Here is a 15,168-nt window from a genome sequence, read left to right as displayed (position 1 = left end):
TACATTTGCAAGCAGTAGAAACAAGCTGTGCTGACAGTAAAATATTAATAAAACACAATTTCGGTTTGAAATTTTTATTCGCCTTCTCAAAATGAAAGAAAGGAAAAAGCGAAACATGAACTAAACATTTTTTTCATCAAAATAACATGTTTTTAAATTTCGTACAAAACAACTAAATATGATCCAAAAGTAACCTTAACTAACAAACTCTTAAGTGTTTTCCTTTTTAGACAATTTATTCAGCCTCTTCTCCGCTCCCATCCTTTGACTCTTCTGTGCGGTCTGCATCGGTATCGTCGGTTGGTTCATTCAACTCTGACGGTTCAGGATCAGCCGTCTCCATTGGTTCTTCTTCTGTGGTTTCTGCTGGAGGAGATGAGGACTCCTCTGGCCTTTGCACCTCAACCTACAAACAATACAAATAAACAATGAGGTGTAGTGTCTTTGAGTTAAAACTGTCCTGAATAATATTGATAGTGTTAACACTTTCATTTCGTTTATTTTTTTGGTATGGCCGTCATCACTAAAGCCTTGGGGAACTAACCGGTTTAAGCCTGACGTTGTTTTACTTGGAAAATATTAAAACAATGGGTTCAGGAAAGTGGAGTACCTAGGGCATTTGACTCCCTGACGAAAGGTATGGGTTTGATCCCCAAAGACACAGATTAAATGACTAAATAGATAACAGTAATATAAATTGCACTTTGTTTATCCCAGAAGATAAAAGTGGGCAACACAGAAGTAAGTACAGGACGGTCATAAGAATACAAACGATCTGAATGTACATTAATCCAAATATAAAAGATATACATAAAGAATGAGTCCTTATACACAAGCTATCACTATCGAAAATATGCCAGCTAGCCTAATGAAGTGTATTCACAGGTGAACCTTGATCCTACCTGGGTCACCCTAGGGTCTGGTTTCTCCTGGACCCCCGTGTCCAGCCCTCCCTGGTCCATGGGTTCTTCCACGGGTTCGCTGGTCCTGAGGTCTGGCTGCTTCTGTTGGATCGGCTGGGGATGGGACTCGACTGGGGGGAGGTGGGTCTGGACAGGGGGGAGGTGGGTCTGGACAGGGGGGAGGTGGGTCTGGACAGGGGGGAGGTGGGTCTGGACAGGGGGGAGGTGGGACTGGACAGGGGGGAGGCGGGCCTGGACAGGGGATAGGTGGGTCCCGACGGGCCGGTCTTCCACCACCTTCACCTTCACTGGAGGAGGAGCAGCAGCTTCTGCCTTTAATGGGGGAGCTTGAGCAGGGGCCCCTTCGACCTACAGGAAACGAGGGGTCAGAATTGGGGATACCTCAAGGTTCTTAAACCCCAGCCCCTCCCTGATGATCGGTTTATGTATTGACGTCAAGTCGCTGTTGGGTTTTAACTCCTAGATGATCGTGTATGTGTGTTAGTGTATGTTTGTGATTGTGTATGATGGTCCAATAGTGGTTAGGGTGTTGGCTCCCCATCAAAAAGTAGGCATCCTTGAGCAAGCTGCCCTTGCCTCTGCATGCTCAAGTTATAAGACAAAATTATTTGAATTCATAGCGTGGCAATAATAAATAACATGCAACTTAATTGGGTCTTTAGGTTTCACAGTCACCAAAAGACATAACCGTTATCCGAGTATAGCTATTAGAAGCAATGTTCCCCACGGTTACCCGTCTCTCCGCAGGGGGGTCCACAGGCATGACCTCAGGCTCCTCGCTGGCCTCCAGGACGCCCATGACCGAGGGGGCGATGTGGGCTTGCTGCAGAGCAGGAGACAGAACCCGTCAGCAACACCACACAGTACAGAGAGCAATGTATAGTCTACCGCCTTTATAGTGGAGCCGGACGATGGTATACTGCTGTGCTAAACTGTACACTTATGCTGATCCATATTGGCTTTTGTTCCATTTAAGGTAAATGTTTGACCAATTGAATCAAGAAAAATTCCATCGCTAATTTACATCCAACCATTTTAAAGCAGAAATGTGTGTAGCAGTGATAAGCACGATAGAAAGCAAATAACAAAAAATAGAAAATGGTCAGTTGTCACCATGACCACGGCTTTACCATCGGGAATGGAAATTTGCTCATCAGGTGTGTGTGTATTTCCGTGTGTAAGTGCATGTGCATGTGCGTACCTGGTGGGGGGTAAAGGAGTGGACGTGCTGCAGCAGCGGGTCCCTGAGCTCGGGGCAGCGGTCGAACACGCTGGTCAGCTGGGTGGCGGGCAGCTGCAGCAGCACGGAGAACGATTGGGGCTTGGTCCTCTGGCAGCACTTCACGAAGCCCTCCCACACCTTGGGGTGCTTCCACACCTGGGGGAACCAGGGCACACGTCAGGAAGACTTTCCTTTTGGCTTCTGGCTTTACCCGTCTATCCTCAACAGACATTGGGAGGCACATATTTCCGACGCCCCTCATAATAATTAAAAATATATGTTTTTATTTTAATAATAAATGTTAACATAAATAATGCACCCTAATTGTTATGTATTATTAATATCATTATCATTTTCAAATTATATTTATATTGTAATCTTTTATTCGATAGAATACTATTTGAATCAATAATTCAAAAAATTCTAAACCATTCCAGCCTCGAGGTGCTCTCGGCGGGGCCCACCTGCTTGACGATGAGGCGTGACAGGATGTTCATGACGAAGCCGCCCAGCCGGGGGTACATGCTGAGGCTCTGGATGACGGTCCGCATCAGCAACATGGGCAGGGGGTTCTGCTCCATCAGCTGCTGCATCACCACCGCCAGCACCTCCGACGTGTACACGTTCTTCTCCCCATAGCACAGGTTGGTGGCTTGGGAGGGGAGGGGAGGGATCAGTGTCGGGGCACTTTATGGTCCCAGCCAGGAGACACGCAGAAGAGTTTGGCATTCTTATGTTGTGGATGTTCCGGATATTTGTTGCGTCGCATCGGAGAACAAAAACTTTAAGACGTTTGCGTTATAAGTATATTTGGCCTTGCAGTGTTCCTGACTCCCTGGTTTGAAACCCCTTAAGCAGATCAAATGTCTGTATATATTTTTGAGTTGTATTCATATTTTCAATGCATCTTATTAAATCATACTAGTGTCCTGTACTTTCTGCCTCACACCCATATTTTCCCGTCTGGGATAGATAAAGTACCATCTTATCATCATCTAGTTTTATTTAATATAGACATGATCGTGATCGCACTCGCATGCAACCTCTATCAAGCATAAGAAAAATCAACAATGGGGGAACGTGATTTGGTTTTCATAGGGAATCAAACGGAAACCAACGAAAGGTGTCAGGTGCGGTAGTAACGGGTTGGTTTCAGTCTAACCTTTGATGATGGACTTCATGTCACACTTGGTGGAGTCGATGTTGTGCAGAGAGACGAGAAGCTCCCCTGGGGTGAGGGGCGACATCGATGAACTGCCTTCACCTGGAAGACAAACCAAAACAATGCTTGCGTTGTTGATTCATGAAAAGTTGTAAGAAAAATGATAATGTACGGTGAGAATAATAATGTAGAAAAGACATTCCAGCATCGGCCAGGCTAAATGCAGTGCAGGAAAGATAAAGTGAAGTATAGTCGGGCTTAGGAGGTTTGTCTCCCAGTCAAAAGGTACTGGGTTCGCACCCCAGTATCTGCAGCCTAACCTGTAGGCATCCTGGAGTGTGATGCCTCACCCCCACCTGCTAATGAATGACATGCGTCTACAAGGTCAAAGCAAGTCGCTTGGGATAAATGTGTCGGCTAAATGACTGTGCAAGCAGTAAATGAATATGCTATCTTACTGTGCTGTGTGCCCAGGAGCCGGTTGAACACCTCCTTCACCACGATGGGGTTCAGTTTGATCAGCTTAGGGAGAGCCAGGATCACTTCTTTCTGAACAGCAAAGAAACCAAAACAACAGAGGAGCAGAGATGAGATATAAAAAAGGCAATTAAAAACACAGCAGAGGGTTAAGTTGGGCCTCACAGCAGCAAGTACAGTGGGAACTAAAAAAAAGAAAATAAAAAGTATACGAAACGATAAAATACAGAAAATACATCAATCAACACTAATGAACACGTAATACGTTATGAGGTTAACATTATGGAGGACAGAAGCTCACCTTCTCCAGGCCGTTGATGACGGGGATGAGGAAGCGGACGTCAGGCACTCGTTTGTGGTACAGGTCCCTCACCCTCTCCACCAGCTCTGGGGACGGGGGCACTGCACACATAGCGGAGGGGTCACTCTCTGGAACAGCTTTGCTTTTAAAAGGACTTGACTCATATATTTTGAGAATAGGTGTATGATAAGAACATGAGGAAAAAGTAGGGTTTTACAATCTGAAACTAACCCTAGCGCTTTGGTCTGAAACCAAATACAGTTGGATGAATACATCAATAAATAAATAAATACATTTAATGAATAGAGTTCGAAAGTATTTATGAAAAATTGGTTTATGTAGAATAAGAATAGGTATACTGTAAAAAGTATCCTCAAATGTTATGTTGTTACTGTGGTGATGTCAACCCAGGTTGACATGCCTAAGCAGCCACCAACAGCGAGCTTGTTTGTGAGCCTTCTTCACCTTTGTCGGTGAGGATGTGGAGGCAGCGGGTCACCAGCGTCTCCGCTCCTTTGGGACACGTCTCCACCAGCAGCAGGAGGTCAGGGGAGTTCATCCCCATGCCACGGATCTGCAACACCACGTAGATGATGAGTTGGAGACGAGCAGGTGAGGAAAACACACAAGGAGGGCAAAGAACCACAGACGACTCCAGCAACCCCTCCTCAGCAAGGCCTTCTATATGAAGCCGTAGTTGTCAAATACTATTGTTGCTTGTACTAAAGGGAAGGACTACATTAATAGTGATGGTATTCTTCTGGCTCTGGGGTTCAACTCCCAGCCCGAAAGGTACCGTGTTTGGTTCCCAACGACCACAGCCTATTTGTAGCCAAATTCAACTATTTGTTTGGGCTAAAGTGTCTGTCAACTACCAGCTGGAAAGGGGACCGGGGTCGATGACATAGGATGGAAACGAAGCGGGGAGGACCAGTGGACTCACGGGCTGCTCGATGACACGCAGCACGCTACGCTTGATGTCGGCGATGGCCTCGGTGTAGACGGAGGCCAGCTCGTGGACCAGCCTGTGGTTGAGGGGCAGCAGGGAGAGGTAGAGGAACAGACACTGCCTCACCGTCTCCTCCGTCCACGGCGCCGCCACCTCTGGGAGGGGAAAACAAAACATATAATACCCCGACACATCAACATCATGAGGGGTGGATGCGAATGTAGGAGCTCCTGAAGGGGGTTTGCAGTATTTTATAAAATGGATAGTTCTGGACTTGATTCAGATTGGCTTGAAGCATACACCTGAACATGCACCTAACAATATATTTTTTGTATTAATGCACCGCCAATCTATAATGCAGTGAACTATTATTGTCATAAAATGTTGCAAGAGCGAATCTAGGTTTGTGTACAGCTGCTACAAAAATGGGTCTGGTACAGAGGCACTTGCATGAATTTCATATTTTCCAGGAATAGAATATTACATAAATCAGTTCATCCTCACCTCTTCATCTCAAAGCAACAATCATCATACGTGACTGATTATTTTATTATCTCTGGAGCCCGACAGAAACAAACACAAAAACAGTCCCAACCTGTGTCTTTGTCGGCTCCGAAGAGCAGAGAGGGGGGGTTGGGGTGGACCAGCAGCTGCATGTAGTTCAGAGCAAACTTCTCGATGTAGTCCCGTAGCTGGTCCTTCTCGTACATACGCTTGATGAACTGCAGGGCCATGCTGCGAACCTACACAACCAATGACACCGTCACAATAAAACTTCAAATCACCCAACAAAATATTTGAATGGTAGTGCTCCACAGCAAGCTGGAGCCAAATGGGCCAACTTGGGATAATGGATACAGTTATTATAAGTTATTCTAGATCCACCAATACTCATTAGTTGGCCAAAGAACTAGAGCATGTGCATGCTATTGGATGAAATCAAAAATTTCCGGGGCCCAACCAACCGGAGTGTTGTTATTATTGGATGGTGCTAAAGCTAGTACGCATGCTCACAATGGCTGAGCGGGTGATGATAACAGAGCACATGCTTGCAGGAGCCAGCAGGAGGAGGCTGTCCGGGGCGCGGGCCATGCTTACCTTCTCCTTCTCGTGGGAGCTGAGGTCAAGCAGGACGTGGAGGTACTGGAACTGTCTCGACGGTCGCTTGACGATGAGCTCCTTCAGCGTGCTAATGCCCAGATACACCCGGGACTGGAGCCCAGTGCACATGAGGTATGGCATGTGAATGATGCGGGAAAATCTACTTTGAAAGCCTTCGAAATAAATCTTCTGGGTCAGATATTGTAATGCAATATGTGCATGCAGACTCCGAAACAAAGAGCTAGAGTGGATGGCAGGTAGCATCATGTCTTTCAATATAAAAGTAGTTATATGAAATAAGTCAGTGCATGGTTCAGATCTCAGGACCAGTTCTGTTGTGTTGATTTGGACTCCAGCTCACCTCGTCCTCACAGTATCGTCGGATCACTTCCAGCGCTGACTCTGTAATGATGGGTGCTTCCAGAACCAGCTTTGTGAAAAGACTGGAAGAGAGCAGAAGACCAGAGAGGGATTATTAACGGGAAAATAATAATAGATAGATAATAATCAGATGAATGATTCTATTCCAAGAGATAGATGTAGATATATAGTTTTAATTGCAGATGCCGATCCAAGCTTTGACCTTAAAACTTACAAATGTACACCACTCTCTATTCAACAGGCTTGGACCCCCCCCCCCCCCAGGTATCCCCCTCAGCATGGCCCCTTACCCGTCCCTCTGCTCGGGCTTCTCCTGCAGGCCCGACAGCAGGGTGTAGAGGCAGTGGTCGTAGCCGTCCAGCAGGCCCTCGGGCAACTGGCTGAGGTAGGCGTTGTACTCCTGGTACAGCAGGGAGAAGGCCAGGTCACTGCGGCTGCGGATGTCCTCCAGGATGAAGGCCAGCACGTCCTCCTTCATCGTGCCATCGAACTGGGTCACCAGCCTCGACAGCAGCTTCACCCGGATCTGGTGTGGGGAGAGGGAAAGGCGGTTCACACCGTTGAGCCACCAAGGTGAGGCAGAAAATACAGATTTTTGGGCTTTGACTGAAACAGTGTACGCAGGGTACTAAGCCCCACTAGACAAACCTTTCCCACACAGCCCAACCCATAACAACTCTCTGCAATCAACAATACCAGGTCTCGCATCATTCAACGAACAGCCCACACATCACAGTGACTATATTGAGTACCATATCAGCTCTTTTAGAAACCTCTCATCTGACTTGTTTATTTCATCGTTATAGCCCCTGTGCTGTATTAAGAACATTTCTATTTTCTATGCGCCAACTCATTTAGATACACCCGACTACCACTCGTATGAAAAAATACAGACTGTGTGTGGATTGATATTGATGAATTGATTAATTGATTGTATGCCTCGATTTCTTTCGAGGCATACAATGAGGACAATTTGTCATGTTGACACTGACAAAACGAGGAGTGCGTGGACCCCTACTCACGTGGGTCATGCCGCTCTGGGCAATGTTCTTCTCAGAGTTGAGGATGCGTTTGACGGCCCCGGACGTGAGCTTCTCAATCTGGCCCTCCAGCAGGGGCTGCACCACATCCGCCAGCCGGAACACCTTCCTCTTGCCCGTCGCGCCCGGCAACCTGCAAGCAGCCAGTCAGGTTTTGGGCGGTTGGTCAGACTTCATGTACTTGTACGAACTAATTCTCATTGGTCAACGAATGTAACTAAACACTTTGCAGTCCATTATTTTCAGGGCGGGGACGGACGGTTTTGAGTGACATATTGTGTTAAAAAGTACAATAATTATAATCAAGGCTCAGGAGTTTATTATAATTGTATGGTTGAGTAGACTATAAGACTTAATATAAGTCAAAAACACCCCTAACCCAACTTAAGGACGAACGCTTATCTACTCAAACTCTACTCAGATATTTACTCGTAAAATATGCTCTATAATATCTCTACATATATATATTGAGAGAAATATATTCTCAGTCCAATTTTACACACCAATTAAATGTAATGAATATATTAATATTATGCATGCCTAAATAAGCTAAAATATACCCAAGGGAATCAGGTTGAAAAACATAAACAATCAAGAAATAATAATATATATTTATTACACGGCTCTTCTCAATGCTGTGGAACGCTCCGTTCACTTGCATGGGCCTTCCCGACATCAGGCAGTGAATAATTCTCTCGATAATTGACCGTTGCTAAGCATATAATGACCGCTGTCAAGGAAAGTGGATTTTTTGCCTTGTAATTTATCAACCCCATCGTATTCGGTTGCTAAGCGACTTCAACGTCTTTGGCGGACAATTTCTCTGCTGGTCAACACTACGAATGGTAATTGTAAAAAAACACCTTATGAAGTTATTTTTTCGTTTTGGCAAGTAGCCATGTAATAAGCGGGATGATGTATAGAATGTCGCAAGTCATTATCGAAAATAAGCCCCTTCAGGGCGAGGCAAGACACCTCCACATTATAGATTGGCGATGCATTAATACAAAACATATATTGTTAGGTGCATGTTCAGGTGTATGTTCACAGAGTACCGGACACGGGTCGGTGTCCGGTTCGCCCTGTCGGGTGCATATTCTCCCGATAATGTCAGGCGTTTTATACATTATCCCTTACATAAGTAACAACAACTACCCTGAGAACCCTACAAAGCCAGTAAAATGAAAGAAAGACTCGGGACAGAGGAGAGCCATCAGGACTAGCATCAGGTTCAACTGTACAGGGGCACTGAGGAGGAGCCAGGGGGCGTACTTGGGCTGTGTGGAGGGCAGGATGGGCTCCGGGAGCTTCTTGGTGAGCGGCACCTCGATGGCGGACTGCTTCTCCTGGTAGGGGGTGCCCACCACGGAGATGGCCTGGCCGTGGGCCATGGGCAGCTTCCTCTTGATCAGCATCTCCTGGGACAGCTCGTCCTCCCCCAGGCCCTCTTTGGAGTCCCCCTCCCGTGCACGACTCTTCTCCAGACCTGTGGGGGAGGGGGGAGAGGTTTGTTAGTTTAATCCTGTTCATTACGGAAACCCTGTGGTTATTCGTTTCACTTCCAACCGGGTCATTTAGGGTTCACCAGGGTTCGATCCATGAACGTAGGATTGATTGGGAGGGATGCATTTGAATCCGGATTTGATTCACAATGAGAGGGAATACTGACCCACTTTAGACCCAGTCTCCGATCTAATATTTTGTTTATTAAAATAAGCAATACGCAAGTTTTAAAATAGCAATACATCATCACACAAGTGTGAGGATTCAGATTTCTTTCAATGTAAACTGTTCAACATTCATCCATACAGCGTTGCATCCGTCACCCCTCTGGGCAGTCCTCCCACCCCCTGTCACCAGAGGGTGCTAACACAGGGGGGCAGTCTCTTACCTGGGCCGATGCCCGCCGCCGTCATCTGCGTGGCCATGAGCCGAGCCAGATGTTTGATCTGGGCGTCGGTGCCGGCCGACTCTACAGGTGTGTAGGTGGCCTGGAAGGAGGCGGGCATGACGTCTGGCAGGTACACCATGCTGATGAGCACCTAGCCAATGGGAACAGAGGAGAGGTGAGATGAGGAGGAAGTGTACTGGAGGAAGGGGACGGTTGAAGAAGCATACTGTAACGGTTAAAGAAAGTACTTATCAAGTCTAAAAGAGTGGATACATTTACAAAACGTTACTCGAACATTAAAAGTAACCGTTACATATAATATATTTCAAGAGAGTAGCCAACTATCTAATGAAGGAAACTGTTGGAGAAACTAAAAAAAACTGTTGAGGAAAGTCACTAAATAACAAAATTATCTAAAGAATGTAGCTGAAGATAACTAACTATATAAATTGATTAGCCAACTAACTAAAGTAAATAATGTAATGGTCACTGTCTAAGTGCTCATCCTAACTCTGCAGACAGAGTGAGAGTGTCTGACCAGGTTGGCGACGTTCTCAGCGTTGAGCAGGGGGTGGAGGAAGTGGGCGGTGAGGTCGATGGCGGACTGGGCGGCGGGCGCGGGGGAGGGTTGGGAGACCGACATCGCTGCTGGCTCCTCCTTCTCCTCGTCATCCTCCATCAGAGCAGGCTCTGAACACGCACGCACATGAACGACAACCTTATTGTCATGACAACCACATGGAAGATGAGCCAAAGTCCAAATGTCCCATCGCCGTGTACTATTAGCTATCCAGAGCGCCTTAGAGTGCACTAAGGAGCAGGCCGGGGTTTGGCATCTTGCTCTAGGACGTCTACAGGTAGACTGCTGGATTGAACCAAGGACCTTTTGGGAGGGAGTCACACAGCCGAGCCACTAATCAAACCAATCCTAAAATCAAACAGCTTGACCATTTTGAAGACTATAACACTGTATTGCAGCGTTAACCAAAATGACATGTCATTTCCGCACTCTTTCAACCAAACTTTCCTCTGCAGCTTTGCTGACTATAAAGGCCAAAAATATTTGAACTTATGCAAACCTACATATCACTCGTTCTCTCCCTGCCTCTCACCTCGAGCCCATGCGTGAACACCATCCTCTCCGTCAACACTCACCCATCTTGATCTTCTTGCCCTCGGTGTACTGCTCGTTGCGGGGTCTCTTGCGGGGCTCCCGGGGGACGGGCGTGGCGCGGCTGATCTCGCTCTGGGGCATGCCCAGGTCCAGCAGCAGGGTGCCGATCTGGGCCTGGAAGTCCAGGCTGCAGGGGTGCTTGAGCACCGCCACCAGGTGGATCTTCAGGTTCTTACGCACGCTGCTCACCTGGGACTTGGCCAGCGTAGGGGGCAGGTTAGCTGAGGAGAGGGGTGGGTGGGGCGTGACAATGTTAAAACATGATGTTGCATTACTGGGAGTTTTTAAGTTTGTAAGATAAGTGAAAACTGAAATAACTGAAATGAACCAATGCCTGTATTTCAGGTTATGCCTAGGACTCCAGCTTAACTTTAAAATATACCTTTTCCTTCATACGCTTGATCTCACTTTCAGACCTAATCCAAATGGTGATTATTTGATGTGACATATCATTACAACCATGTTTTGGTTGTAATTTGGCTTCTTCAAATGAGTCAATGTCGTTCTCCTTGTTAAGCACAGATGATTCATTTAAAACCAAACCGTGCTTTACCGCTGTTCTCAAACATAGTTTGGCATCCTTTTCCTCAAACAAAATAAAATACTTTAAAGACGGTGCGACTGAGTCCACGTAGTGACAGTTGGGGGTGACTGGTCGTGTGACATGTGTTCCCATATCGACGGTTAGTGGTTGTTGTTTTGCGGTATAATTTGACCGTAGCTGAACCCCTGTGGTTGACCATCTTACCATGGAGGGTCTCGTAGGCCTGCACCACCTGGGACATGAACATGGGCCTCTGGCGGGCGAGCGTGGCCAGGGAGCCTAGCGCCGTGGTCAGGTTGATGCTGGAGATGGCTGGATGCACCATGAACTTCAGCAACTGCTCCAGCGCTGACTTCCCCTCCTCGCACAGCATGACTGGGGGAAACCACACAGAATCAGAAAGACATACTGTATAACATAGTAATGTAAGCATGTCTCATTGAACCGATGAGTAGTTCGCACAAGGTCATCCTGGCCATTTAAATTCTTGTGTCACCAATTAGGCCATAAACAATATAAGAAATTACTCACAAAATACATAATTCATTTTGTAAATGAATATATTATTCAAGTTATATATTGTTTATTTGGGTAATCTAAAGCTCCATGGCCATAGCTAAAAATCCTATACTACCATTTGTACAGTCAATTCTTATACATGAAGGAGCAGGTAGGGGTTGGGGCATCTTGCGCTAGAATGCTGATAGGTAGCCTGTAGACACTGGGGAGGGATCAAATCCACTACCTTTAAGCTGAGAGTCAAACCCCCAAGCCACTAAGACCCCCCTGCCAACATCCCACGGGTTGTTTGCCATCAAGGCGGCTCCACGTGAGCTGCTCACCGTAGCGGATGTAGGAGTGGTCCTTGGGGATTTTGTCCAGGCTGATGTCTGCGTCCTGTCTCTTGGGGACGTCTGAGTCAGACGTCCGCGGCGACAGAGAGATGATGAGTGACTCTGTGAACTTGATGGCGTGGGTTCGCACGCCATCATTCTCTGAGTCCAACAGGGCGAGGACGTCGCCCTTCATCTGCGTGAGCATGTCCCAGCATGCCTCTTGCATCTCTGTCACCGCCTTGGAGCGAACCATCCACTGGGACAGAGAGGGGGAGACAGGATGTAGAGTCAAGAAGGAACTAACCGTCTAAGACAGGGGACCACAACCTGTTCTTTGATTCAAGAACAAAAGGAGAGAAGTAGATACTCACAATACTGTGAGTGCGTACATTTCCTAGCATGGGGGGGAAACTGGGAATGAATACTCCGAACCCTGGCAGTGGTAGTACCAGCCAATGAGTACATAGGACCAATGAGGGCCAATGACTCAGGCATGCGTCTCATGGGAGACCCATGCTAGTGCCGTACCTGCAGGGTGACCTTGTAGAGCTGTGTGAGGGTGAGGATAGCCTTCTTCACCACGTTGACGCTCTCGTCCCGCAGCAGCATGTTCAGGTTGGCCACCAGACGCAGCAGCAGCTCGTTGTCACGCTTACTGGAGAGGAACCACAACAACATGGACCAATCACGAACCAGAGCTTATCAACATCAGAAAATATAGTGGCAGACAATTAACCAATCACTAACCAGAGCTTTTCCAAATCAGGAAGCATTGCACCATTATATTTTAACCTTTATTTTAGCATGAGAGCATTTTGAGACTAAAATCTCTATTACAAAATGTCCTTGACAAGACAAAACAACAACTGAAACTGACCAATCATACACCAGAGCTAGTCCACATAGTGGCATGAGATGGCACAATCGTGTATCAGACCTATTCCTATTGTCTACCAATTATGTTAAATATGAGATATACAATGTTGCCATGTAATGCGTCCAAAGCAGAGTCAGAGCAATGAATGGAGGTTCCCTGATTACCCACCATGCCTCTTCGATGAACCCAATGACAAACTTCCTCACTTCCATGGACTTGTCCGACTGGAATGCGATCATCTCCTGCAAGGCAACCCCTCAAAATTATTTGACAGTTTAATTTCAATTCAGCTCAGCGTCAAGTCATGGCAAGGCAGGGCACGATTTCTGATGAGCTTTCATGTTTAAACATTCACTTGGGAGACCCTCACAGTCAGAGAAACACTTACGTCCAAGAAATTATCAAGTAGGGATGGATCCTTGTTGATAATAAGCTCCTGGACCTGTTGACAAAGACAAAATCCATGTTAAGGACATTACGATTTACTCACTTCGTTTTTTTCCAAAATGACTTCAGATACATGACATTGAGGAGTAGGTAGGGGTTAGGGCAAGGATGCCTACAGGTTAGGGGTTTGACATCAGGGTTTGAACTCTGCACCATTTGGCTAGGAGTTCAATGCTGCTAGCCACTGACTAGACTATCCTATGACTCAAGACAAAATCTTGGGGTGCAATCCTGTTCGAGGAGTTCCACGGTATCACTTATTCTAGGGTACTTTGGGTCCAACGGTCACACGAGTCATCTTCATCTTCTATCTTGTGGGTCCCAAGATGAAAGAATGTCAGAACCCGCGGTTTAGATGAACAGAAGGGAGGATGAGATAGATTGAAGTGAAGACGTTAATAGCACACCTGTTTGAGCACCGTCAGCTTCTCTTCCGTCCCCATCAGAGCGGCCTGGTTCAGCAGCTCCACCACCTGCAGGAGGAAACAGAGAAATATTAAAGCTGGCTCACTATGGAAATGGTTGGTACAAGTGCAAATACAGAAAATATAGCGGTGTTTGACAAATGACGATAGCGATACGATACGAAAGCGAGAGCGGAAATGGGTAGAAGTCATACAAATTCATAACTATAACAAGCATAAAAGTGGATGTTTTTAAAACTAGCAGGATTTGCTCCTGATCCACTTAAAGAACCAGTTGTTACTGGTTGATCCAGAGCAGCCTACCTTCTCACTGGTGGTCATGTCGACCACATGCGGCACGTCCTCGTCCGACATGCTTCTGCTTGAGTGGTAGTGGCTTTAGAAAGTCCTGCACTACCTTAAACCATGATCTTCAATATACCTGTTGAAGACACACACACGCACACACGCACACACACACACACACACACACACACACACACACACACACACACACACACACACACACACACACACACACACAAACCAAAAATAAAGTAATACGTTACTTAAGGTGCTTCAATTCTCTGAAGGGACATTTTGCGAGAACGTAGTAGTTTGTCAATCCTACGCGGGAAACTAGGATGTCACAGCAGAGGTACAATAAAATAAATACCAGTATAAATACAGTAAAGTATTATAAAGATTACACAGCAATGTTTAGACTCATTAGTCCAGTCGGTCAAATCATTGCACCATGCAGGATGAATAAGATTGACACACTATTAATTAGGACATTTCAACAACAGCTCATATCTGCATCACATATATCAGTAGTTACGATAAGTTTAACTAGGGGACGAATTCTTACCTTGTCGTTAAACGGAGTTTTGGTTTGGTCTATTGAGTCTGGTCATATATTTTCAGTGTAAAGAAGGTAATCTGATAAATGAATGTTGCTGTTCTGAACAGCAGCATCCATTCACTCACTAAGTGCTTCCTGTTCGTCCTCTTACTGTTCTCCACCGCCGCCTGGTGGATGGAGGATGTAGTGTGCAGAATATTTCTGAATTAACGTTAAATAATACGTTATAATACGTAATAATTCATAAAGAGATTTTAAAAAAGCCAAATGATGTGTTCTTTATTTTATTGATTGATTTATAAAAATATGAAAAGCATTTACAATAAACAATAATAATAAATCCTTGAAGTCGACAAGATAAAGTCTTTATCGCCATCTGCTGGACGGATGCTTAAACTGTGTATATTATTATACTCAGAATCAAATAACTTTAGTGGTCCCTGTGAAAATTGTTTCTCTTACATATGCTCGCCTCAAGAAAACCGTAGATATTATAAATGTAAGTAAAAAAGAAAAGTCAGGCTTGGCAAGACATACAACAATGTTGTTGGAGTGCGATCTGTCAACCTAAAGA

At 45.9% G+C, this 15,168-nt stretch overlaps 1 protein-coding gene across 1 annotated transcript; it reads right to left on the bottom strand.

Annotated features, from left to right (window-relative positions):
• Positions 1-37: 37 nt before the first annotated feature.
• On the bottom strand, positions 38-14,736 carry sympk (symplekin). Its single transcript, XM_079731757.1, has 27 exons — positions 14,601-14,736; positions 14,054-14,171; positions 13,733-13,798; positions 13,267-13,320; positions 13,047-13,120; positions 12,530-12,656; positions 12,008-12,257; positions 11,370-11,540; positions 10,603-10,842; positions 9,986-10,137; positions 9,448-9,598; positions 8,829-9,042; positions 7,539-7,689; positions 6,807-7,042; positions 6,497-6,578; positions 6,133-6,246; positions 5,630-5,777; positions 5,029-5,189; positions 4,551-4,659; positions 4,086-4,186; positions 3,766-3,856; positions 3,308-3,409; positions 2,610-2,797; positions 2,125-2,301; positions 1,657-1,746; positions 903-1,271; positions 38-406 (listed from the first exon to the last, which is right to left on the bottom strand). Exons 2-27 carry the CDS (start codon positions 14,102-14,104, stop codon positions 236-238), a joined length of 3,840 nt encoding a protein of 1,279 aa, XP_079587883.1. The 5' UTR covers positions 14,105-14,171; positions 14,601-14,736; the 3' UTR covers positions 38-235.
• Positions 14,737-15,168: the final 432 nt, after the last annotated feature.

The sequence above is a fragment of the Pollachius pollachius genome, assembly GCF_949987615.1.
Source record: "Pollachius pollachius genome assembly, chromosome: 3".
Classification (NCBI taxonomy): Eukaryota; Metazoa; Chordata; class Actinopteri; order Gadiformes; family Gadidae; genus Pollachius; species Pollachius pollachius.
Note: the sequence above shows the minus strand (reverse complement) of the source record. Positions and strands in the feature narration are given on the sequence as shown.

Excerpts from the sequence above, each read along its gene's own strand:
- sympk (XM_079731757.1), bottom strand. The coding sequence starts at position 14,104 with ATGTCGGACGAGGACGTGCCGCATGTGGTCGACATGACCACCAGTGAG. Across the intron at positions 12,258-12,529 it reads TCTACAAGGTCACCCTGCAG|TGGATGGTTCGCTCCAAGGC; the intron begins GTACGGCACTAG and ends TCTCTGTCCCAG. Across the intron at positions 7,043-7,538 it reads CCCAGAGCGGCATGACCCAC|ATCCGGGTGAAGCTGCTGTC; the intron begins GTGAGTAGGGGT and ends TCCCCACACCAG.